Raw genomic sequence first — 26060 nt, 5'->3', positions numbered from 1 at the left:
CTCCAACTGCTGCTGGGACTGGCGTGCGAGGACTTGACCAGGGCTGCTGCGTGGGGTTATGGCGGGGGAGGGGAGCTGGTTCTTTTCATGTCTTGTCTTTGGCTCGGATTTCTCCGTCATGACTTTCTTGGGTCTTATAGGAATGGATTCTGCGGAGTAAAGTAACGGAGCGACATGAAGAAGAGGAGAAAAGCGTACGGCAGAGATAGCGTCCCGGCCTGGGGGCTTCTGAACGCATATCTGGCGGGGACGATCTACACAGTCATGTGAGTTACACGAATAATATACAACGGTCGAGCTCCGACCCGGCGGCTCCTACTGGGGGGGATTTATATGTAAGTCTTCATATAGCCGCAGATGTTCAGGGTTCTGGGAAAGCTGGATGGCACTCGCAAATCGAAATGCCCCATCTGTATGTCTTTGAAATCTGGCAGTATTCATTCCCACTGGCTGCAGTACTAATGGGGGCACTTTGACTGTTATTATTATTGGGGTACTCCAATTGGCACCATTAATGGGTACAATGTGACTGCAACATCAGTGGGGGCACTCCGGCTGGCACTATTAATGGGTACAATGTGACTGTGATATCAGTGGGGGCACTCCGGCTGGCACTATTAATGGGTACAATGTGACTGTGATATCAGTGGGGGCACTCCGGCTGGCACTATTAATGGGTACAATGTGACTGTGATATCAGTGGGGGCACTCCGGCTGGCACTATTATTGGGTACAATGTGACTGTGATATCAGTGGGGGCACTCCGGCTGGCACTATTAATGGGTACAATGTGACTGTGATATCAGTGGGGGCACTCCGGCTGGCACTATTATTGGGTACAATGTGACTGTGACATTAATGGGGGCACTCCGGCTGGCCTTATTAATGGCTAAAATGTGACTGTGATATCAGTGGGGGCACTCCGGCTGGCCTTATTAATGGGTACAATGTGACTGTGATATCAGTGGGGGCACTCCGGCTGGCACTATTATTGGGTACAATGTGACTGTGATATCAGTGGGGGCACTCCGGCTGGCACTATTATTGGGTACAATGTGACTGTGATATCAGTGGGGGCACTCCGGCTGGCACTATTATTGGGTACAATGTGACTGTGACATTAATGGGGGCACTCCGGCTGGCCCTATTATTGGGTACAATGTGACTGTGATATCAGTGGGGGCACTCCGGCTGGCACTATTATTGGGTACAATGTGACTGTGACATTAATGGGGGCACTCCGGCTGGCCCTATTATTGGGTACAATGTGACTGTGATATCAGTGGGGGCACTCCGGCTGGCACTATTAATGGGTACAATGTGACTGTGACATTAATGGGGGCACTCCGGCTGGCCTTATTAATGGCTAAAATGTGACTGTGATATCAGTGGGGGCACTCCGGCTGGCACTATTATTGGGTACAATGTGACTGTGACATTAATGGGGGCACTCCGGCTGGCCCTATTATTGGGTACAATGTGACTGTGATATCAGTGGGGGCACTCCGGCTGGCACTATTATTGGGTACAATGTGACTGTGATATCAGTGGGGGCACTCCGGCTGGCACTATTATTGGGTACAATGTGACTGTGATATCAGTGGGGGCACTCCGGCTGGCACTATTATTGGGTACAATGTGACTGTGATATCAGTGGGGGCACTCCGGCTGGCCCTATTATTGGGTACAATGTGACTGTGATATTAATGGGGGCACTCCGGCTGGCACTATTATTGGGTACAATGTGACTGATATCAGTGGGGGCACTCCGGCTGGCACTATTCATGGGTACAATGTGACTGTGATATTAATGGGGGCACTCCGGCTGGCACTATTATTGGGTACAATGTGACTGTGATATCAGTGGGGGCACTCCGGCTGGCACTATTAATGGGTACAATGTGACTGTGATATTAATGGGGCACTCCGGCTGGCACTATTATTGGGTACAATGTGACTGTGATATCAGTGGGGGCACTCCGGCTGGCACTATTAATGGGTACAATGTGACTGTGATATTAATGGGGGCACTCCGGCTTGCACTATTATTGGGTACAATGTGACTGTGATATTAATGGGGGCACTCCGGCTGGCACTATTATTGGGTACAATGTGACTGTGATATCAGTGGGGGCACTCCGGCTGGCACTATTAATGGGTACAATGTGACTGCGATATTAATGGGGGCACTCCGGCTGGCACTATTATTGGGTACAATGTGACTGTGATATTAATGGGGGCACTCCGGCTGGCACTATTATTGGGTACAATGTGACTGTGATATCAGTGGGGGCACTCCGGCTGGCCCTATTATTGGGTACAATGTGACTGTGATATTAATGGGGGCACTCCGGCTGGCACTATTATTGGGTACAATGTGACTGATATCAGTGGGGGCACTCCGGCTGGCTCTATTATTGGGTACAATGTGACTGTGATATTAATGGGGGCACTCCGGCTGGCCCTATTATTGGGTACAATGTGACTGTGATATCAGTGGGGGCACTCCGGCTGGCACTATTATTGGGTACAATGTGACTGTGATATCAGTGGGGGCACTCCGGCTGGCCCTATTATTGGGTACAATGTGACTGTGATATCAGTGGGGGCACTCCGGCTGGCCCTATTATTGGGTACAATGTGACTGTGATATCAGTGGGGGCACTCCGGCTGGCCCTATTATTGGGTACAATGTGACTGTGATATCAGTGGGGGCACTCCGGCTGGCCCTATTATTGGGTACAATGTGACTGTGATATCAGTGGGGGCACTCCGGCTGGCCTTATTATTGGGTACAATGTGACTGTGATATCAGTGGGGGCACTCCGGCTGGCCCTATTATTGGGTACAATGTGACTGTGATATCAGTGGGGGCACTCCGGCTGGCCCTATTATTGGGTACAATGTGACTGTGATATCAGTGGGGGCACTCCGGCTGGCACTATTATTGGGTACAATGTGACTGTGATATCAGTGGGGGCACTCCGGCTGGCCCTATTATTGGGTACAATGTGACTGTGATATCAGTGGGGGCACTCCGGCTGGCCCTATTATTGGGTACAATGTGACTGTGATATTAATGGGGGCACTCCGGCTGGCACTATTATTGGGTACAATGTGACTGATATCAGTGGGGGCACTCCGGCTGGCACTATTAATGGGTACAATGTGACTGTGATATTAATGGGGGCACTCCGGCTGGCACTATTATTGGGTACAATGTGACTGTGATATCAGTGGGGGCACTCCGGCTGGCACTATTAATGGGTACAATGTGACTGTGATATTAATGGGGGCACTCCGGCTGGCACTATTATTGGGTACAATGTGACTGTGATATCAGTGGGGGCACTCCGGCTGGCCCTATTATTGGGTACAATGTGACTGTGATATCAGTGGGGGCACTCCGGCTGGCCCTATTATTGGGTACAATGTGACTGTGATATTAATGGGGGCACTCCGGCTGGCACTATTATTGGGTACAATGTGACTGATATCAGTGGGGGCACTCCGGCTGGCACTATTCATGGGTACAATGTGACTGTGATATTAATGGGGGCACTCCGGCTGGCACTATTATTGGGTACAATGTGACTGTGATATCAGTGGGGGCACTCCGGCTGGCACTATTAATGGGTACAATGTGACTGTGATATTAATGGGGCACTCCGGCTGGCACTATTATTGGGTACAATGTGACTGTGATATCAGTGGGGGCACTCCGGCTGGCACTATTAATGGGTACAATGTGACTGTGATATTAATGGGGGCACTCCGGCTGGCACTATTAATGGGTACAATGTGACTGTGATATTAATGGGGGCACTCCGGCTGGCACTATTATTGGGTACAATGTGACTGTGATATCAGTGGGGGCACTCCGGCTGGCCCTATTATTGGGTACAATGTGACTGTGATATTAATGGGGGCACTCCGGCTGGCACTATTATTGGGTACAATGTGACTGATATCAGTGGGGGCACTCCGGCTGGCTCTATTATTGGGTACAATGTGACTGTGATATTAATGGGGGCACTCCGGCTGGCACTATTCATGGGTACAATGTGACTGTGATATTAATGGGGGCACTCCGGCTGGCACTATTATTGGGTACAATGTGACTGTGATATCAGTGGGGGCACTCCGGCTGGCACTATTAATGGGTACAATGTGACTGTGATATTAATGGGGCACTCCGGCTGGCACTATTATTGGGTACAATGTGACTGTGATATCAGTGGGGGCACTCCGGCTGGCACTATTAATGGGTACAATGTGACTGTGATATTAATGGGGGCACTCCGGCTGGCCCTATTAATGGGTACAATGTGACTGTGATATCAGTGGGGGCACTCCGGCTGGCACTATTAATGGGTACAATGTGACTGTGATATCAGTGGGGGCACTCCGACTGGCACTATTAATGGGTACAATGTGACTGTGATATTAATGGGGGCACTCCGGCTGGCACTATTATTGGGTACAATGTGACTGTGATATCAGTGGGGGCACTCCGGCTGGCACTATTATTGGGTACAATGTGACTGTGATATTAATGGGGGCACTCCGGCTGGCACTATTATTGGGTACAATGTGACTGTGACATTAATGGGGGCACTCCGGCTGGCACTATTATTGGGTACAATGTGACTGTGATATCAGTGGGGGCACTCCGGCTGGCACTATTATTGGGTACAATGTGACTGTGATATTAATGGGGGCACTCCGGCTGGCACTATTATTGGGTACAATGTGACTGTGATATTAATGGGGGCACTCCGGCTGGCACTATTATTGGGTACAATGTGACTGTGATATCAGTGGGGGCACTCCGGCTGGCACTATTATTGGGTACAATGTGACTGTGATATTAATGGGGGCACTCCGGCTGGCACTATTATTGGGTACAATGTGACTGTGATATTAATGGGGGCACTCCGGCTGGCACTATTATTGGGTACAATGTGACTGTGATATTAATGGGGGCACTCCGGCTGGCACTATTATTGGGTACAATGTGACTGCGATATCAGTGGAGTCAGAGACGTAAACGCCCGGAAATAGAGCACGTCGCTTCTTTTTCCCGTGAGTGATTCTTACCGCTCACAGAAAAAAAACCGCCTCCCATTGAAATCAATGGGAGGCGTTTTTTGGCGCGTCTTCTAAAGCTTTTTCCACGTCAAAAAAACGTGTCTTACAACTCTGTGTGAACTGCCCCTTAAGGTATTTAGGTTTCTGTAATTAAAAAAAAGCATAAAAATACTATTGTTTATTAAAAACATCATCTGCGTTTTTGACGCTGATTATGTGTCTTTTTTTTTTCTGCCTACAAATCACTGTGTGAACATGCCCTTCAGGCCGGATCTACACGAACGTCATATACGTCCGTACAACGCACTTGATTTTCACGCGCCTCGCGCGGACCTATGTTACTCTACGGGGCTGTGCAGACTGTCAGTGCGTTTCACGCAGCGTGTGTCCGTGTGTCCGCTGCGAAAAACTCACGACAGGTCCTATATTTGTGCGTTGTTCGCGCATCACGCACCCGTTGTAGTCAATGTGTGCGTGAAAATCACGCAGCCGCGCATCATATGGTGATGACACACGGAGCTGTTAAGTACCTTCTGCACGCGCAAAACGCACACGCTCGTCTGAATCCGGCCTCAAGGCTGTGTAACACTGACATTTTTTGAGATGCAGCTTCTATGTGTCCTGGAGATGTAGAAGCGGTTTCTTGCGTTGAAACCCGAATCTGTCAGGTCAGCCGGGACTGACGGCTTCGGTGACGGCGGGTCCTGCATGTCTTAGATGTAATAGAGAACAAGTAAATGCTGCTTGTCAGAGACACGCAGGACCCGCTGTCACCGAAGCCGTCAGTCCCGACTGACCTGACGGATTTTGGTTTCAGCGCAAGAAACCGCTTCTATATCTCCAGGACACATAGAAGCTGCATCTCAAAAAGTAAAAACAGATTTTAATAAAAAACAAAAAAAACAATTAGAAAGTGGCATTAAACACGTGTAAAAAAAAAAGTTCAACATTTTACATTGCCATTTAATAGGGACGATCCAACTGCTACTTTTAATGGGGGCGCTATGCTTGGCACTAAAAATGGGGGCACTCCGACTGGCATTATAAATGGAGGCACTTTGAATAGCTCTATTAATAGGGCAATCTGACTGGCTCTATTAATGGAGACACCCCGCTTGGCATTATTAATGGAGACACCCCGCTTGGCATTATTAATGGGGACACCCCGCTTGGCATTATTAATGGGGACACCCCGCTTGGCATTATTAATGGGGACACCCCGCTTGGCATTATTAATGTGGACACCCCACTTGGCATTATTAATGGGGACACCCCGCTTGGCATTATTAATGGGGACACCCCGCTTGGCATTATTAATGGGGACACCCCACTTGGCAAGATTAATGGGGGAACCCTGACTGGCACTATAAATTGACAGGAAGGGCGGTCATGGCACAGATTTTACATCAGGGCTCCGGAGCCTCTGACAGAAGTGGTAAATAATCAGAATATATTTGTTCCGCAGCACAGGGCGCACCGCTCCTCCTAAGTAAAGGGGGCGCCGTCACTGACAATAAACATGCTGCCTGATGCTTCTGTAGATTGGTCCCTCTGCAGCCCCGATTCCCTCCTACAACATAATATTCTCTATGGTGGCCCCACATCCCGTCTCCTCCGCCTGTGAATACAAACCACGTCCCCTCTCTCATCTGAAGCAGTCGGGACAGAGAAGAGGGGGAGGGGAGAGTTCACAGGCTGAGCGTCTGCAGAGAGGAAGCTCCGTGTCTAGTCCTCTCCTGTGTCCCCCTCCTCTCCTGTGTCCCCCTCCTCTCCTGTGTCCCCCTCCTCTCCTGTATCCCCCTCCTCTCCTGTATCCCCCTCCTCTCCTGTATCCCTCTCCTCTCCTGTGTCCCCCTCCTCTCCTGTGTCCCCCTCCTCTCCTGTATCCCCCTCCTCTCCTGTATCCCCCTCCTCTCCTGTATCCCTCTCCTCTCCTGTGTCCCCCTCCTCTCCTGTGTGTACCCTCCTCTCCTGTGTGTACCCTCCTCTCCTGTATCCCCCTCCTCTCCTGTGTCCCCCTCCTCTCCTGTATCCCCCTCCTCTCCTGTATCCCCCTCCTCTCCTGTATCCCTCTCCTCTCCTGTATCCCCCTCCTCTCCTGTGTCCACCTCCTCTCCTGTATCCCTCTCCTCTCCTGTATCCCCCTCCTCTCCTGTGTCCCCCTCCTCTCCTGTGTGTACCCCTCCTCTCCTGTGTATTCCCCTCCTCTCCTGTGTGTCCCCCTCCTCTCCTGTATCCCCCTCCTCTCCTGTGTATTCCCCTCCTCTCCTGTGTGTCCCCCTCCTCTCCTGTGTGTCCCCCTCCTCTCCTGTGTCCCCCTCCTCTCCTGTATCCCCCTCCTCTCCTGTGTGTCTCCCTCCTCTCCTGTGTGTGCCCCTCCTCTCCTATGTGCCCTTGCTTCCCTCTCCTGTATCCCCCTCCTCTCCTGTGTGTCCCCCTCCTCTCATGTGTGTGCCCCTCCTCTCCTATGTGCCCTTGCTTCCCTCTCCTGTATCCCCCTCCTCTCCTGTGTGCCCTTGCTTCCCTCTCCTGTGGTCCCCCTCCTCTCCTGTGTCCCCCGCCTCTCCTGTGTGCCCTTGCTTCCCTCTCCTGTGTGCCCTTGCTTCCCTCTCCTGTATCCCCCTCCTCTCCTGTATCCCCCTCCTCTCCTGTGTGTCTCCCTCCTCTCCTGTGTGTGCCCCTCCTCTCCTATGTGCCCTTGCTTCCCTCTCCTGTATCCCCCTCCTCTCATGTGTGTCCCCCTCCTCTCATGTGTGTGCCCCTCCTCTCCTATGTGCCCTTGCTTCCCTCTCCTGTATCCCCCTCCTCTCCTGTGTGTCTCCCTCCTCTCCTGTGTGTGCCCCTCCTCTCCTATGTGCCCTTGCTTCCCTCTCCTGTATCCCCCTCCTCTCCTGTGTGTCCCCCTCCTCTCATGTGTGTGCCCCTCCTCTCCTATGTGCCCTTGCTTCCCTCTCCTGTATCCCCCTCCTCTCCTGTGTGCCCTTGCTTCCCTCTCCTGTGGTCCCCCTCCTCTCCTGTGTCCCCCGCCTCTCCTGTGTGTCCCCCTCCTCTCCTGTGTGCCCCTGCTTCCCTCTCCTGTATCCCCCTCCTCTCCTGTATCCCCCTCCTCTCCTGTATCCCCCTCCTCTCCTGTGCTGTGTCCCCCTTTTCTTCTTGCAGACCAGCTACTTCTGCAGCTGGTTATATCTGCTGTACTGGGATTGGGAATGTTGTAAAGGCCCTGCGGCTTCAGGAGACTGCATGAGAGATCCTACATAGAAGGTAAGTGTGTGTAAATGTGTGTACGTGTGTAAGTGTGTGTGTGTGTATAATAACTCAGGTCAAAAGAGTGGAGGCAGCACAAAGTAGTGAATGAAAATTCACTACTTTGGAGTGCTGCCTCCCTTCTTTTTACCTGCTGTCTATCTGAGGTCTCGTAGCCCTAGCCTCAGAGGAGTTGCACCCACTACTGGAGCTGTTCTTCTGCTTTCTTTTTTTTAATCTATCTATCATCTATCTATCTAGTTATATATGATTCCCGTGTACATATGTACTGTAAGGGCATATTCACACATTGTAGTTTTGCAGCAATGATTTAAATAACAGTTTTTGCCGTGCTTTTGTGTAAATAGTGGCAAAACTGATGTGCAGAGTATATAGTGGTATTGTGTGTGTGTGTGTGTGTGTGTGTGTAGACTGTAGCAGTATTTTGTGCGTAGTGTATGTTGCAATATTATAGGTGTATGCAGTATATAGCGGTATTATATGTAAGTATAGTATATAGCAGTATAATAGATGTGCAGTGAGTATAATGGTATTGTAAAGGGTTTACCAGACACAGGTTCTGTGTCGACGCCCGGGGTTAATCAGCCCTCATCAGCTCCAAGGTCTGCTAGAGTGACGCGATCTGTTACCACTCAGGCTGGCAGGCTGAGGAGAGGGAGAACCTATCACAGCCTGGCCTGACGGTTCTAGCTCCCGCCCTTGGTCTATTTATACCCGCCCTTGCAGCATGTTCCTTGGCTGTGATTGTCTGGTTTCCTGGCTCTTCGATTCCTGCTGTTTACCTGTTTGACCGCTGTTACTTTGACCCTGGCTTTACTTACTATTCTCCTGCTCTTAATTTGCTACTACGTACTCTCCTGGTTTGACTCGGCTCGGTTCACCACTCCTGTTGCTCACGGTGTTTCCGTGGGAACTGCCCCAGCTTCCCCCTTGCTTCTGTGTGCCCTTGTCTTGTGTTGTCTGTTTTGCACTTATTGAGCATAGGGACCGTCGCCCAGTTGTACGCCGTCACTTAGGATGGGCCGTGCAAGTAGGCAGAGACTGAGTTGCGGGTAGATTAGGGCTCACCTGTCCGTCTCCCTACCCCTTTTCATACCCTGGTCCCTGACTCTACTATGGACCCCCTTGAGGCCCTGGCTCAGCAAATGCAGGGTCTCTCCCTACAGGTCCAAGACCTGGCTCAGAGGTTCAACCAGCAAGATGCTACCCAGGTAGTACCATTCACCTCACCTCTTGAACCCCACTTCAAGTTGCCTGACCGGTTCTCAGGGGACCGGAAGACTTTTTCCTCTTTTCGGAAGAGTTGTAGACTCTACTTCGGATTAAGACCCCACTCCTCAGGCTCTGAGAATCAGCGAGTAGGTATAATTAGGTCCCGGCTCTAGGACGTCCCGTCTCCCTACCCCGTTTCGTTACAGGTATTAAATGTGTACAGTATAGAGCAGTATTTTTATACAAACGATATGTAGTGGTGTTATATGTGTATAGAGTATAAAGTGATTATAATTATACTTAAAGCATTTGTTGGACTTCAGTTCTACAATATATGGCAGCATTATATGTGTGTATGTATATATATTTATATATTTATATATATATATATATATATATATATATATATATATATATATGTGTGTGTGTGTGTGTACACAGACACACAGTACATGGGGGTATTATTTATATGTACAGTATTATTAATGTGTACTGTATATGGTGGTATTATATATGTATACGTTTTACAGACGTATTATTTATATATAAAGTGAATAGCCGGATTATTTATATGTACAGGAAATACTGGTGTTATTTATGTGAACAGTATATGGTGCCATTATTTATATGTACAGGATATACCGGTGTTATTTATGTGAACAGTATATGGTGCCATTATTTATACATACAGGATATACCGGTGTTATTTATGTGAACAGTATATGGTGGCATTATTTATATGTACAGAATATACCGGTGTTATTTATGTGAGCAGTATATGATGGCATTATTTATATGTACAGAATATACCGGTGTTATTTATGTGAGCAGTATATGGTGGCATTATTTATATGTACAGGATATACCGGTGTTATTTATGTGAACAGTATATGGTGCCATTATTTATACATACAGGATATACCGGTGTTATTTATGTGAACAGTATATGATGTCAGTATTTATATGTACAGGATATACAGGTGTTATTTATGTGAACAGTATATGGTGCCATTATTTATATGTACAGAATATACCGGTGTTATTTATGTGAACAGTATATGATGTCAGTATTTATATGTACAGGATATACAGGTGTTATTTATGTGAACAGTATATGGTGCCATTATTTATACATACAGGATATACCGGTGTTATTTATGTGAACAGTATATGGTGCCATTATTTATATGTACAGGATATACCGGTGTTATTTATGTGAACAGTATATGGTGCCATTATTTATATGTACAGGATATACCGGTGTTATTTATGTGAACAGTATATGGTGCCATTATTTATACATACAGGATATACCGGTGTTATTTATGTGAACAGTATATGGTGCCATTATTTATATGTACAGAATATACCGGTGTTATTTATGTGAACAGTATATGGTGCCATTATTTATATGTACAGGATATACCGGTGTTGTTTATGTGAACAGTATATGGTGCCATTATTTATATGTACAGGATATACCGGTGTTATTTATGTGAACAGTATATGGTGCCATTATTTATATGTACAGGAAATACTGGTGTTATTTATGTGAACAGTATATGGTGCCATTATTTATATGTACAGGATATACCGGTGTTATTTATGTGAACAGTATATGGTGCCATTATTTATATGTACAGAATATACCGGTGTTATTTATGTGAACAGTATATGATGTCAGTATTTATATGTACAGGATATACAGGTGTTATTTATGTGAACAGTATATGGTGCCATTATTTATACATACAGGATATACCGGTGTTATTTATGTGAACAGTATATGGTGCCATTATTTATACATACAGGATATACTGGTGTTATTTATGTGAACAGTATATGGTGCCATTATTTATATGTACAGGATATACCGGTGTTATTTATGTGAACAGTATATGGTGCCATTATTTATACATACAGGATATACCAGTGTTATTTATGTGAACAGTATATGGTGCCATTATTTATATGTACAGAATATACTGGTGTTATTTATGTGAACAGTATATGATGCCATTATTTATATGTACAGAATATACCGGTGTTATTTATGTGAACAGTATATGGTGCCATTATTTATATGTACAGGATATACCAGTGTTATTTATGTGAACAGTATATGGTGCCATTATTTATACATACAGGATATACCGGTGTTATATATGTGAGCAGTATATGGTGCCATTATTTATATGTACAGAATATACCGGTGTTATATATGTGAACAGTATATGGTGCCATTATTTATATGTACAGAATATACCGGTGTTATTTATGTGAACAGTATATGGTGCCATTATTTATATGTACAGGATATACCGGTGTTATTTATGTGAACAGTATATGGTGGCATTATTTATACATACAGGATATACCGGTGTTATTTATGTGAACAGTATATGGTGGCATTATTTATACATACAGGATATACCGGTGTTATTTATGTGAACAGTATATGGTGCCATTATTTATATGTACAGGATATACCGGTGTTATTTATGTGAACAGTATATGGTGCCATTATTTATACATACAGGATATACCGGTGTTATTTATGTGAACAGTATATGGTGCCATTATTTATATGTACAGGATATACCGGTGTTATTTATGTGAACAGTATATGGTGCCATTATTTATATGTACAGGAAATACTGGTGTTATTTATGTGAACAGTATATGGTGCCATTATTTATATGTACAGAATATACCGGTGTTATTTATGTGAACAGTATATGGTGCCATTATTTATACATACAGGATATACCGGTGTTATTTATGTGAACAGTATATGGTGCCATTATTTATACATACAGGATATACTGGTGTTATTTATGTGAACAGTATATGGTGCCATTATTTATATGTACAGGATATACCGGTGTTATTTATGTGAACAGTATATGGTGCCATTATTTATACATACAGGATATACCAGTGTTATTTATGTGAACAGTATATGGTGCCATTATTTATATGTACAGAATATACTGGTGTTATTTATGTGAACAGTATATGATGCCATTATTTATATGTACAGAATATACCGGTGTTATTTATGTGAACAGTATATGGTGCCATTATTTATATGTACAGGATATACCAGTGTTATTTATGTGAACAGTATATGGTGCCATTATTTATACATACAGGATATACCGGTGTTATATATGTGAGCAGTATATGGTGCCATTATTTATATGTACAGAATATACCGGTGTTATATATGTGAACAGTATATGGTGGCATTATTTATATGTACAGAATATACCGGTGTTATTTATGTGAACAGTATATGGTGCCATTATTTATATGTACAGGATATACCGGTGTTATTTATGTGAACAGTATATGGTGGCATTATTTATACATACAGGATATACCGGTGTTATTTATGTGAACAGTATATGGTGGCATTATTTATACATACAGGATATACCGGTGTTATTTATGTGAACAGTATATGGTGCCATTATTTATACGTACAGAATATACCGATGTTATTTATGTGAACAGTATATGGTGCCATTATTTATATGTACAGAATATACCGGTGTTATTTATGTGAACAGTATATGGTGCCATTATTTATATGTACAGGATATACCGGTGTTATTTATGTGAACAGTATATGGTGCCATTATTTATATGTACAGAATATACTGGTGTTATTTATGTGAACAGTATATGATGCCATTATTTATATGTACAGAATATACCGGTGTTATTTATGTGAACAGTATATGGTGCCATTATTTATATGTACAGAATATACCGGTGTTATTTATGTGAACAGTATATGGTGCCATTATTTATATGTACAGAATATACCGGTGTTATTTATGTGAACAGTATATGGTGCCATTATTTATATGTACAGGATATACCAGTGTTATTTATGTGAACAGTATATGGTGCCATTATTTATACATACAGGATATACCGGTGTTATTTATGTGAACAGTATATGGTGGCATTATTTATACATACAGGATATACCGGTGTTATTTATGTGAACAGTATATGGTGCCATTATTTATATGTACAGAATATACCGGCGTTATTTATGTGAACAGTATATGGTGCCATTATTTATATGTACAGAATATACCGGTGTTATTTATGTGAACAGTATATGGTGCCATTATTTATATGTACAGAATATACCGGTGTTATTTATGTGAACAGTATATGGTGCCATTATTTATATGTACAGGATATACCAGTGTTATTTATGTGAACAGTATATGGTGCCATTATTTATACATACAGGATATACCGGTGTTATTTATGTGAACAGTATATGGTGGCATTATTTATACATACAGGATATACCGGTGTTATTTATGTGAACAGTATATGGTGGCATTATTTATACATACAGGATATACCGGTGTTATTTATGTGAACAGTATATGGTGCCATTATTTATACGTACAGAATATACCGATGTTATTTATGTGAACAGTATATGGTGCCATTATTTATACATACAGGATATACCGGTGTTATTTATGTGAACAGTATATGGTGCCATTATTTATATGTACAGGATATACCGGGGTTATTTATGTGAACAGTATATGGTGCCATTATTTATATGTACAGAATATACTGGTGTTATTTATGTGAACAGTATATGATGCCATTATTTATATGTACAGAATATACCGGTGTTATTTATGTGAACAGTATATGGTGCCATTATTTATATGTACAGGATATACCAGTGTTATTTATGTGAACAGTATATGGTGCCATTATTTATATGTACAGGATATACCGGTGTTATTTATGTGAACAGTATATGGTGCCATTATTTATACATACAGGATATACCGGTGTTATATATGTGAGCAGTATATGGTGCCATTATTTATATGTACAGAATATACCGGTGTTATATATGTGAACAGTATATGGTGGCATTATTTATATGTACAGAATATACCGGTGTTATTTATGTGAACAGTATATGGTGCCATTATTTATATGTACAGGATATACCGGTGTTATTTATGTGAACAGTATATGGTGGCATTATTTATACATACAGGATATACCGGTGTTATTTATGTGAACAGTATATGGTGGCATTATTTATACATACAGGATATACCGGTGTTATTTATGTGAACAGTATATGGTGCCATTATTTATACGTACAGAATATACCGATGTTATTTATGTGAACAGTATATGGTGCCATTATTTATACATACAGGATATACCGGTGTTATTTATGTGAACAGTATATGGTGCCATTATTTATATGTACAGGATATACCGGTGTTATTTATGTGAACAGTATATGGTGCCATTATTTATATGTACAGAATATACCGGTGTTATTTATGTGAACAGTATATGGTGGAATTTTTTATATTTACAGGATATACCAGTGTTATTTATGTGAACAGTATATGATGGCATTATTTATATGTACAGGATATACCGGTGTTATTTATGTGAACAGTATATGGTGGCATTATTTATACGTACAGGATATACCGGTGTTATTTATGTGAACAGTATATGATGTCAGTATTTATACATACAGAATATACCGGTGTTATTTATGTGAACAGTATATGGTGCCATTATTTATATGTACAGAATATACCGGTGTTATTTATGTGAACAGTATATGGTGGCATTATTTATACATACAGGATATACCGGTGTTATTTATGTGAACAGTATATGGTGCCATTATTTATATGTACAGAATATACCGGTGTTATTTATGTGAACAGTATATGGTGTTTTTTTTTATATGTACAGAATATACCGGTGTTATTTATGTGAACAGTATATGGTGCCATTATTTATATGTACAGGAGATACCGGTGTTATTTATGTGAACAGTATATGGTGGCATTATTTATATTTACAGGATATACCAGTGTTATTTATGTGAACAGTATATGGTGGCATTATTTGTGTGGAATGTATGTAATATGGGAGGGGGTGGCAAAACAATTCTGCTGCACAGGGCACCCTCTAGCATAAGGCTGGCCCAGGCGTTATGTCTTGAGAAGAGCTGAAAGGCGACATATTCCATGTATTTTCAGGGCTTTTATTGATACTTCATACTGGACATCACACCGGACCGTCTGCTTTATCGGTAAGTTCTAATCCACTTATAACGTTGTGGGGAACTTAAAGGGACTTTCCATGTTACATTACGGAGCAGCTCTCCATAGAAACAAACAATCCCCAGTAAATAGAAATCTGAGTCGTCATTTCTGTCAAGCTATTAAATGTTTTTAGAATTTCCCTAGTTATATCTGATAACAACAAAGATGGCCGACACTACATCTCCCACAGGGGGGGTCACCCAGCTGTCCAAGGCTCCTCAATCGGAAAATCTGCCTAGGTATGCAGTACTACTGGAGGGGCGGGTAACCATTACCAAACGAGAAGACTTGTCATTCAGAGGTTGGACATACCTGGATACCAGCCCTATGTAAGCTGTAATGTCAGCCATTGTGGTTGTCATCTGACCTTCTGAATTACGGACAGGCCCACCATGAACTTCAGTTCTGCAGGATATATAAATCGCCCATTTTATGGGTCAATGGGCCCGGTGGCATGAAAGTTCAGATGTAATGGCTTCAATGAGTAGTGAGGAACACTCTGGGGTACAATTTGCCCCCTCCTTTCCAAATAAGCTATTTTCAGGGATTTCTTGAGACCTGAGGGGTTTTCAAGGTGTGAACACAGTAAGGCTTATCAGATACCCCAAAAAAATCTGTTTATTAACGAAGCGGAAGGTTGGCGCCATTTTCTGTCCTACACCTAACGGTGGCCAAAAGATAGCTGTCGACCGAACATCTATTCCTGCCAACTACTCCAAACACATTCGGCTCTGCTGAACGTCTATGTGTTTTCAATGGGTAGATGGGAATAAGACTGTCCCAGACTCCTCTCCTGCAGGAACAAAAGATCGGACATGTTAAAACCCCGATCCTTCTCTCCCCCTGAATCCGCCGTCTAGGGACACCCCCATACAGGTTAGATAGTCAGCCAGTAGTCACCTATGGACCATGGATCCTCACTAGTGTTGGTGGGATAGGTTGCCTCTGAGACACCTCATTCGTCATGTACCTATAAACCAAACCCGTCTCCTCTTCACAGGACTGGCGCTGGCTGCACTCTTCAGTCTGAACGCTCTGGGTGTCTTTCAGAAGTTTTTTAAGACATCAGGTCGGAGGCTGAGATGTTCTAAAGATAGACATCAAGGAGCACCAAACTCATGTAAGAACTTCCACTGAACTCACGTGACTTCATTTTCTCAGTTGACATTACTGATGACTTCCTTTTGAAGGTTCTCCTTACATACAAATAAGAAAATTATATAACCATGTGGCTCCTTGTACTCGGAGTGGTGGCCCCAGGTGCCTAGTTCAGGTGCATCCGTTGAACCCATATTCGGGAACCATAGAATATCACATTTAGTTGGGCAGCCTATTCTAAGATATAGATATATAATTGAGGCAAGTCAGAAGATCGGAGCGGTGGCCCGAGACTGCAGATTACTAGAATAAAGTGGCTGCTGGAGTCTCCACTGGAGCTCCATGAAGATATAGTAGACTCTTCATTATAGCTATACATGGGGGTCCCAGTTTATGGACCACCACTGATCCTTCTTCTGACATGCCTCAATAAAGGGGACTTTGTTGGCCAGCATTACAGCTCCCACAGTGTCCTTCATTGTTTTATGCAGTTTTATTAATTGAATTCGGAAAAACCAGGAGAAGACCATCCCATTCCATCCTTAGGATTGATTGATTGATTGATTATTGGCACTATTATGGCTACTTTTCAAAGTTTTTGATTTGCGGAAGAGGTGCCAATGATGGAGAGTATGACCTTTTGTAGCAGGAAGTCCTATATGCCGACGTGCTTATTCTATCACATACGTGCTTCGAGACACCCAGGAAATATTCACCTTCATCTGCACCTCTGCTCCTCACCAGCTTTGTGATCAGTGCAGATAAGTGGAATCGTGATGGGGTGCGTGTTAGAGAATGCAACATTAGGGTCACCTTTTATAAAAAGTGTAGCACCCCATTTCTCCCATAGTAAATTTCTATCTAAAGCTGCCCGGTGTTACCGCATAAGGCCGAATTCAGACCAACGTGGGAAAACTCGGACGTGAAAAACGGCCGTTTTTGACATCCGAGTTGCCCCCTTGCGGGTCCCATTTTCACAGATCCCCATAGACTTGAGTCTATCGAGGAATCCGTTAAAACGAAACAAAATAGGTCCTGCTCTAATTTTCAACGGACCCTTGACACGGTCCGTTGAAACAACGGCCGTGTGAAGGGCTCCATTGAAATACATGCGTCCGTGTGACGGTTGTTTTACACGGGCGTATAACACGATCGTCTGAATTTGGCCTAAGACTGAGGCTTTCATGGACTTCATGGAGCACCGCTATGCTGATAATGGAGACCATCAACCACTTGTTTAGGACATTGTTGGTTGTCTTAGCTCTCGAATACCCACTGATGTGATCTTCTAAGATAAGATTGGCACGCCAAAGGACTCTACCACTGAAGTTACCCTTTAAGTCCATATTGAATGTATTGACCACAATAATGGATAACTATGAGCTCCCTTTGAGACAATTCCTTGGTGCCTCTGTATCATCCAGAATGTGATCATTCCTCAGCTTTACATCTGGTTGTCTCCAGTACTAAACAGTTAACGGTATTAAGTCGGCTGAAAGTCTTCTCTATACAATGACCGGGCCGTGTATCTGCACCCAGATCCATTCCAAAGTAATGGAAACCCGTAACGTAGACGCTGACCATGTGGTGTTGGGACTATAAGATGATAACCTTTGGTGGCAGGTTTGTTCTGCCTTTGATAAGTCTCGTCTTCTCAACCTTCTGGGCGTGCTCACCTTGGTATCTTCCCAAGTGTATTTTCTTCCCATCATATAATGATGAACTCATTAGAATTTGTTCTGTTGGCTTTTTATTGACTTGACTGAATAGTTTTTGTATAATTTTGCAGTTCGGGGATTTGCCAGCGCCGGAAGGCCCTTTGTTTTAGCTGTACGTTCCTCACCCAGCAGTATCTACACCAAGGTAAGTTTTGCCGGAGCCTTAGAATTATGAGGGGACCCAAGGAATCCCAACCTGATGCTGGTTCCTCCTATGTATTTTCTGGCAATTGTCAAGTCCGGGATATAGCGGTGGGGCTACCGGGTTATGTTTCTCAGGTGTTGAGTGCTGGAGGGGTTGCCTTGGCCAGGGTATTTAGATACATGACTTGGCAGCGACCTGACCATTGCCCAGGGTGAAGGAAAGCCTAGCTACGATTTTACTAATGAATAAACTCATTCATTTCTCCTTCAAGGGTCAACGCTCTGCTGACAATCCTTGCTCTCCCCTATATCTTGGCCGTCTCAGTCCAGTGAAGAGTAAGAGTTTAAGATTGTGGTATCGTTCGTCAGCGTACGCTTACAACTTCCCCGCTAGAAGAGTAGACTACATGACCGATCTCAAGATCCTGCAGACATACCTCCGATGTGAAGAAGAGAAGGAGAAATATGCTCAGCTTTGTGGTATGAAGGTTTGCTGATCCTGATCCATTGTATTTGCATTGTTATGACATTTTCTAACATACATAGCCTGTAAATTATTCAGTTGTCAAGATCTCTGCTTGTAGTCATTGAATGGGATGCTATTCACTGCTCGTTACAGTACAGATATCCGAGCTGCGTATTCTAACCAGAGGAGTACCTTGAAGCACCTAGTACATAATCTGTAACAGGGGCCCCGACTATTGCATTATTTAGAGCCTAGAGCCACGCACTGGTCCGAGCTTCACATGACCAGAACAGATTCCCAGTCTCTAGATGTTGGAATCCACCTAACACTCCATACATTTCTATAATCTATTATTTCAGCCTCCAGTCCAACCTTCTGGGATTACAGAGGCTCCATGGAATATTATAGTCGTGTCCTGATGAAGTACCAGTACCAAGTGGCAAGCCTGCCTCCAGCTCCATTTACCCACAGACATTGTCCACCAGTAAAAGAGAAGAGGTAAAGTAGAAGACGAGGTGGGTGACTTACGTGTAAAGGATCTGCCAGACACAACTTCTGTGTCGACGCCCATAGGTAATCAGTCTGCACCTGCTTCTATGTCTGTGAGACTGACTCCATCTTCCACCACCCAGGATGGCAGGCTTAGGAGTGGGAGAGCCTATCACAGCCTGGCCAGACGGAGCTAGCTCCCGCCCTCTGTCTATTTATACCTGCCTTTCCTGTTCCTCCTTTGCTTGTGATTCTTCTCTGTTGGTTTCCTGGCCCTGCTGCAGCTTCTTGAACTACTGATCCTCTGCTTGTGATTGACCTTGGCTTTTCTGACCACTCTTCTGCTCTGCGTTTTTGTACCTCGGTCATCTCCTGGTTTGACTCGGCTCGTTCACCTCGCGTGTTGCTCACGGTGTTCCCGTGGGCAACTTCCCCATTTCCCTGGCTTCTTTGTACCCTTGTCTGTTTGTGTGTCGTGCGCCTATTGAGTGTAGGGACCGTCGCCCAGTCGTACCCCGTCGCCTAGGGCGGGTCGTTGCAAGTAGGCAGGGACTGAGTGGCGGGTAGATTAGGGCTCACTTGTCTGTTTCCTTACCCCGACATTACATTACGGTTATTCTTCTGCAGCTCATGTTTATTTTATTCTGGCTGCCATTTTGTTGGTGACATGTTGGGCTGGATCAGTCATCAGAAAATCCTGGCCTTGTATAAGGAGCATGGGGACGTCTTCAGGACCACACTCCAAAAAGTTATGTCGCGGGGTTGACACATTGCAGCGGTACTCTAGGAGGAGTTCTGGAGTAGTGCGGGCTGTGCAACAGGCTCTTTAAAGTCAGGAGATCCAATAATACTACTGTACCAACCCTGAGAAGCCCTCGCCAACCTCAGGCAACTGTAGTTGTGGACTAAATTTGAAGCAGACAGAAATCCTTATTTTTTCTGCTGTTTTCTGTAAATGTTCCTTTTGACTCACCATACTTGATGAGTGGGCGGACTCTTCTTTGTGTGATGTGTGCTCTGACCAATCAGATGTCTCCCCTGCTGCTCCCTCTCCCCTCTCACAGATTGTATCTCATTGACACAAAAAAAGGAGCTGCAGCTGCTTCCCCCTCCTCCACCTCCTCCTTGTCTACTATTTACCATGATTCCTTGGAAGGGGACGGGGAAGGGGGATGTGAAAAATGTAAAACAAAAAGAAACAGGCGCTCCTGTAAGGTGATATCGTATGGATATTTGGATGCAAGATGATGATGGTGAAAGTCTATTGGATAGAAGTGAGTCAAAGGGTATTGATTGTACTCACCCTTTGAGGTTGTACAGGATGGTTGGCACAACTCCATTTGATTGCTTTGTAGCGTAACAGTATGCAGGCCTCTAGAGTGGGCACCGGCGGCTGGTAAATATCAGGTGAAATATAGTGTCCAATGGACTTAGAAAAAGGGGATCACGCCTTCTCGTGGCGCTCCTTTAGTCAAAACCCCACAATCCTTACGTTTTATGTAATAAAATTGATTTATTATCGGAAGATAAACATTTTTAAATACGATAAGACAGAAAACCTTTTTTTTTTTTAATGTTTGTTATGCCTGATGAAGGCCTAGGTCCTAGGTCGAAACGCGTCGCATGTCGATATTCTGTTTCATTTTGTTCTATATTTGTCTTATCGTATTTAGAATTTTTTAACTTGCGATAATCAATTTTATTACATAAAACGTAAGGATGGTGGAGTTTTGTCTCCAAAAAAAACGGAATACAAAAAAACATCTATAAAGGACTACAGAAGCGCCACGAGAAGGCGTGATCCCCTTTTTCTAAATCCATTGGACGCTACTATTTACTATAAAAGCTAGACAGATTTTTGGTGACTGAGGAGATATCTGAACATTTCCATAGACCATGGAGGCAGGGAGAGGAAAACTACAGGGAAGCTTTACCCTAATAGGATATATTATAAAGTTTTATATATTTATCTGTACTACTGATTTTCATTATCACAATATATTCCTATAAAGCTCTAGGGTATTGGGGTCCATTTGCGGTTTTTTTGCCGCAATATATTATATTTTACATTTACAATTCCTCACCATTTTCAAGATCCTGACCTAGTCGTCCTTAGGCCCTGTTCACACAGCTTTTTTTAGGCAGATTTTGACCTGCCTGCACGCCGTTTGCCGTATTTTTTGCTGCGTTTTTTTTTCCGCCACCGGCAAAAAACGCTTTCTCTGCCTCTCATTGATGTCAATGGGAGATCAGAGACGGAAACACCTGAAGAAAGGGCATGTCGCTTCTTTTTCCCATGAGCGTTTTTTCTGCTTGTGGGAAAAAACTCCTCCGCCTCCCATTGAAATCAATAGGAGGCGATTTTGGACGTTTTTTACCGCGGTTTCCTCGACAAAACTCTGTGTGAACAGGGCCTTACACAGCTGATTGATGTGTTACAATGTATCAGTGTCTATAAGAGCTATCAGACTAAAGCCCTGTTTGCTGGGGGTGCTGGGGTTCTGCTTCGAGGCGATCAAATGATCACTGTGGCGACTCCGTTCTGAAAGAGAACGTCTCTAAAGAGACCACCCCTTTAATCTAATGTGTATTGGCAACTTTACACCGGCACATTGTAACTTTACACGCAGATGGATTTTACAGCCTCTGAGTGTAAACAATAATTTCTTCTGTTCACTGACAGCCAGCAGAGATTTTGAAGATGGTGAGTAATCAAAATAAAGTATGTTCGAAAGCTGCAGAAATTTCCTAAAAAAAGTTATTGTGAACTTCATAGCTTTTTTTTTTTTTTTTAATCCTTGCAGACCTGAGCGATAGTTCATCGCCGTGAAGACAGAAATATTCTCCGGACGCTCCGTCGTACATGAAAATAGTCTCAATATAACTGTACATTGGCCACAAATTCCTCTGATTTGCATTCTTATTTAGCAATGACACCTATGAGCCGACACGAGGGTCCGAAATCTGATACTGATAATCTAAAGTCCATAACAAGTCATGGTCCACGAGACCGGTGCACGCAGGACACCAAAATCAACCACGTCAAGATGGGAGTCTCCTCACCTGGCCTTAAGGGTGTGTATATATCTTTAAAACCTAATTAACCCCTTCCCGACATCCGCCGTATATATACGGCGCTGTCGGGAGGTGCTTCCCGCAAAGCGCCGTACATGTACGGCGCAACGGGAAACGGTCATCGGTGCTAATTGCACCGTGACAAAGTAAAGATGGCTGCTGTCCATGACAGCAGCCATCTCTACTACTCGCCCAGGGTGCCGTTTTGGCCCCCCCGCATCGGCGATCGCTGCTATTGGCCGGTCAATTCTGACCGGCCAATAGCAGGGATTTTTGTTAAAACTGCGCCCTGGAGTCACAGGGCACAGTTAGACAGTGGCGATTGGTGCTGTCTAAGACAACACCCATCGCCACCAACGTCACCTAGGGAGGTGGCAGTGATGCCACCTCTAGGAGCGATCTGATTGGTCGGTCTGTAACGACCGACCAATCAGTGCACCAGGCAGTGTTGACCAATCAGTGCACCAGGCAGCAGACACTCTCAACCGCTCTGCACGCTGCCTCAAACTGGAATGGTGGCGTGCAGAGCGGTTGAGAGTGTCTGCTGCGGATTTTCTGGAATTTGTAGTGCATCCTGCACTACTGTGTGAAAAATAAGAAAGCCCTTTTGCTGCTTCTGTCTGATCACCTTTTTTTTTTTTTTTTTTGTGATCAGACAGATTTTTTTGGCCCTGTCCCTGCCCTTGGGCCTGTCCCTATCCACCCCCTCCCTGTCCGAGTCCTGTGCCCACTGAGCGCTGATCAGTGACCACCATCACTGATCAGCATCTGTGCTCAATTTTTGGCGCAGGGTTTTTTTTTTTTAATTTGCACCATCTCCCTGCGTGCGCCCTGCGGCCACGAAGTGCTGGTTAGTGACCGCCATCACTGATCAGCATCCGTGTTTTTTTTTCCCGCAGGTTCTTTCTTTGTGCCTTTTTTTTCACCCACACCAATTACCTGTGTGGGTCCTGTGCCCGCTGAGCACTGATCAGTGACCGCCATCACTGATCGGCATTTGTGCTCAACTTTTGGTCCAGGAATTTTTTATTTTTGTTATTTTTTTTCCAATTATAAATTTGCACCATCTCCCTGTGTGCGCCCTGCGGCCACAGACTGCTGATTAGTTTATCAGCATCTGTGGTCATTTTTTTACGCAGGTTTTTTTAGGTCTTTTTTTCACCCGCAGCTTTCCATAGTGGCGTAGCAAGTTAGTTAGACTACAGTTTTTTTTTTAGTAATAGTTAGCCTCGGTTACTGACGGACGTTCCGTTGTTTTTTTCTAACTGACGATCGTACAGTAAATCCAATTTTTTTTTTCTTCTAATTTCTGTTCACTATACACGTGTAAAAACACCACACATACACACCCCCCCCTGTGTAAAAATAAGTTGATTACACCTGTAAAAACACCACACAACCCCCTGTAATAAATCAAAATGTCTCAATCGTCCAGAAGGATGTATTCAGTCGAGGGGGCATACGCCATCATTGCCTCTGACACTGAGTCGGCCAGCGAGGGAGAGGAAGAACATGCCCCACTCCTTTTAGTTTCCTCCTCTTCCTCCTCCAGTGATTAGGAACCCCCCCAAAGGCGACCCAGGAGAGCAGCTGAGCCAACCCAATGATTGATCCCGTGTGGACTCCACTCCCCGAAAATTATGAGCCTCAAATTCCTGATTTTATAGGCAGCTCAGCAATTCAGTTTGAGACTGAAGGCCTCACAGAAATGGACTTTTTCAAGGTCTTTTTCTCTGAGGAGTTTGTTAATTTAATGGTGGCCCAGACGAATCTGTACGCCCAACAATTTTTAACCCAAAACCCCACTTCATCATTTGTTAGGTGGACCCCAGTAGATGCAGCGGAGATGATGACATTTTGGGGCCTTGTGCTGCATATGGGACTAGTGAGGAAGCCAGAGGTTAGGCAGTACTGGAGTGCGGATATTTTGTACAGCACCCCAATTTACCGCATGGCCATGACCCGGACTCGCTTTGAAGCCATTTTAAAATTCTTGCATTATAATGATAATGCACAGTGCCCGCCCCAGGACGACCCCACATTTGACCGTCTTTTTAAAATCAGGCCACTCATTGATCATTTCTCCACCAAATTTTCACAAGTGTACACCCCCGATAAATATATTTCCATAGACGAGTCCCTTGTTCATTTTAAGGGGAGGCTTAAATTCCCGCCAATACCTTCCCAATAAGAGGGCAAGGTATGGAATTAAATTGTACAAACTGTGAGAGAGTACATCTGGGTATACACACAGGTTTAGGGTTTACGAAGGGAAGGACTCTATTATTGAACCCCCAGAATGCCCCCCCCCGTCCTGGGAGTTAGTGGGAAAATAGTGTGGGATTTGATGCACCCATTGCTGGACAAGGGTTATCACCTTTACGTCGATAACTTCTATACCAGCATCCCACTATTTAGGTGCCTTTCTGCCAGAAGTCCTGTAGCATGCGGTACTGTGCGCAAAAATCAGAGAGGCCTCCCTAAAACACTGCTTAGCCAAAGCCTCAGAAGGGGTGAGAGCAGGGACTATGCAGCGAGAACATGCTGTTCGTCAAATATAAGGACAAGAGGGATGTCCTTCTATTGATCACAATTGATGGCAGCGGCAGCACCCCTGTCCCTGAACGAGGTACCACCACAGTGACCCAGAAGCCAAATTGCATCCTGGGCTACAATAAGTACATGGGCGGGGTTGATCTCTCTGATCAAGTACTGAAGCCTTATAGTGCCCTGCGGAAAACAAAGACATGGTACAAAAATCTGTACGTGCACATTATACAGATGGCAATGTATAATGCTTACGTACTATCCCGATGTTCAGGCCGGACAGGGACATTCCTTAACTTCCAAGAGGTGGTGATCAAGGCACTTCTATTTGGGAACCAGGCAGGGGAGGGCCCAAGCACATCTGCTGGTAGCGATACTCCACGCATTGTACCAGGGCAACATTTCCCCAATGAAGTGCCCCAAATTGCAAAGAAGGGAAGGACACAAAAAAGGTGCAGAGTGTGTTCCAAAAGGGGAATAAGAAAAGACACTATTTACCACTGTGAAACCTGCCCCGAAAAGCCAGGCCTGTGTATCAAGGATTGCTTCAAAGAGTACCATACAGCCATAAATTAGTCATTTCATGCTTCATTAACCCCTTTATTATACCAATGCGTCCACACACATATACAGCTAAATCCTTGTTCCAAAAGTCAAATGGCGCTTCTGAGCCCTGCCGTGTGTCCAAACAGCCGTTTATGACCACATGTGGGGTACTGTTTTACTCGGGAGAAATTGCTTTACAAATGTTGTGGAACTTTTTCTCCTTTAGTCCTCGTGGAAATGAGAAAAAATTAGCTAAACCTACGTTTT

At 44.3% G+C, this 26060-nt stretch overlaps 1 protein-coding gene across 2 annotated transcripts; it reads left to right on the top strand.

The window, feature by feature from the left end:
• On the top strand, positions 1–22527 carry LOC142760603 (transmembrane protein 209-like). Of its 2 annotated transcripts, none has more exons than XM_075863792.1 (7): positions 1–266; positions 15645–15697; positions 16711–16830; positions 18598–18671; positions 18943–19150; positions 19496–19651; positions 22430–22527. In XM_075863792.1, exons 1-6 carry the CDS (start codon positions 175–177, stop codon positions 19636–19638), a joined length of 690 nt encoding a protein of 229 aa, XP_075719907.1. In that variant the 5' UTR covers positions 1–174; the 3' UTR covers positions 19639–19651; positions 22430–22527. The 2 variants fall into 2 exon arrangements, with proteins under 2 accessions (XP_075719907.1, XP_075719906.1); XM_075863791.1 differs by having other exon boundaries at positions 2–266; positions 19496–19634.
• Positions 22528–26060: the final 3533 nt, after the last annotated feature.

The sequence above is a fragment of the Rhinoderma darwinii genome, chromosome 4, assembly GCF_050947455.1.
Source record: "Rhinoderma darwinii isolate aRhiDar2 chromosome 4, aRhiDar2.hap1, whole genome shotgun sequence".
NCBI classification, from domain to species: Eukaryota; Metazoa; Chordata; class Amphibia; order Anura; family Rhinodermatidae; genus Rhinoderma; species Rhinoderma darwinii.
The sequence above is the reverse complement of the archived record's forward strand: the minus strand, read 5'-3'. Positions and strand labels throughout refer to the sequence as shown.

Coding starts and splice junctions, on each gene's coding strand:
- LOC142760603 (XM_075863791.1), top strand. CDS start 175: ATGAAGAAGAGGAGAAAAGCGTACGGCAGAGATAGCGTCCCGGCCTGG. Junction 15,698..16,710: donor CCGGACCGTCTGCTTTATCG/GTAAGTTCTAAT, acceptor TCCTCTTCACAG/GACTGGCGCTGGCTGCACTC. Junction 19,151..19,495: donor GAAATATGCTCAGCTTTGTG/GTATGAAGGTTT, acceptor CTATTATTTCAG/CCTCCAGTCCAACCTTCTGG.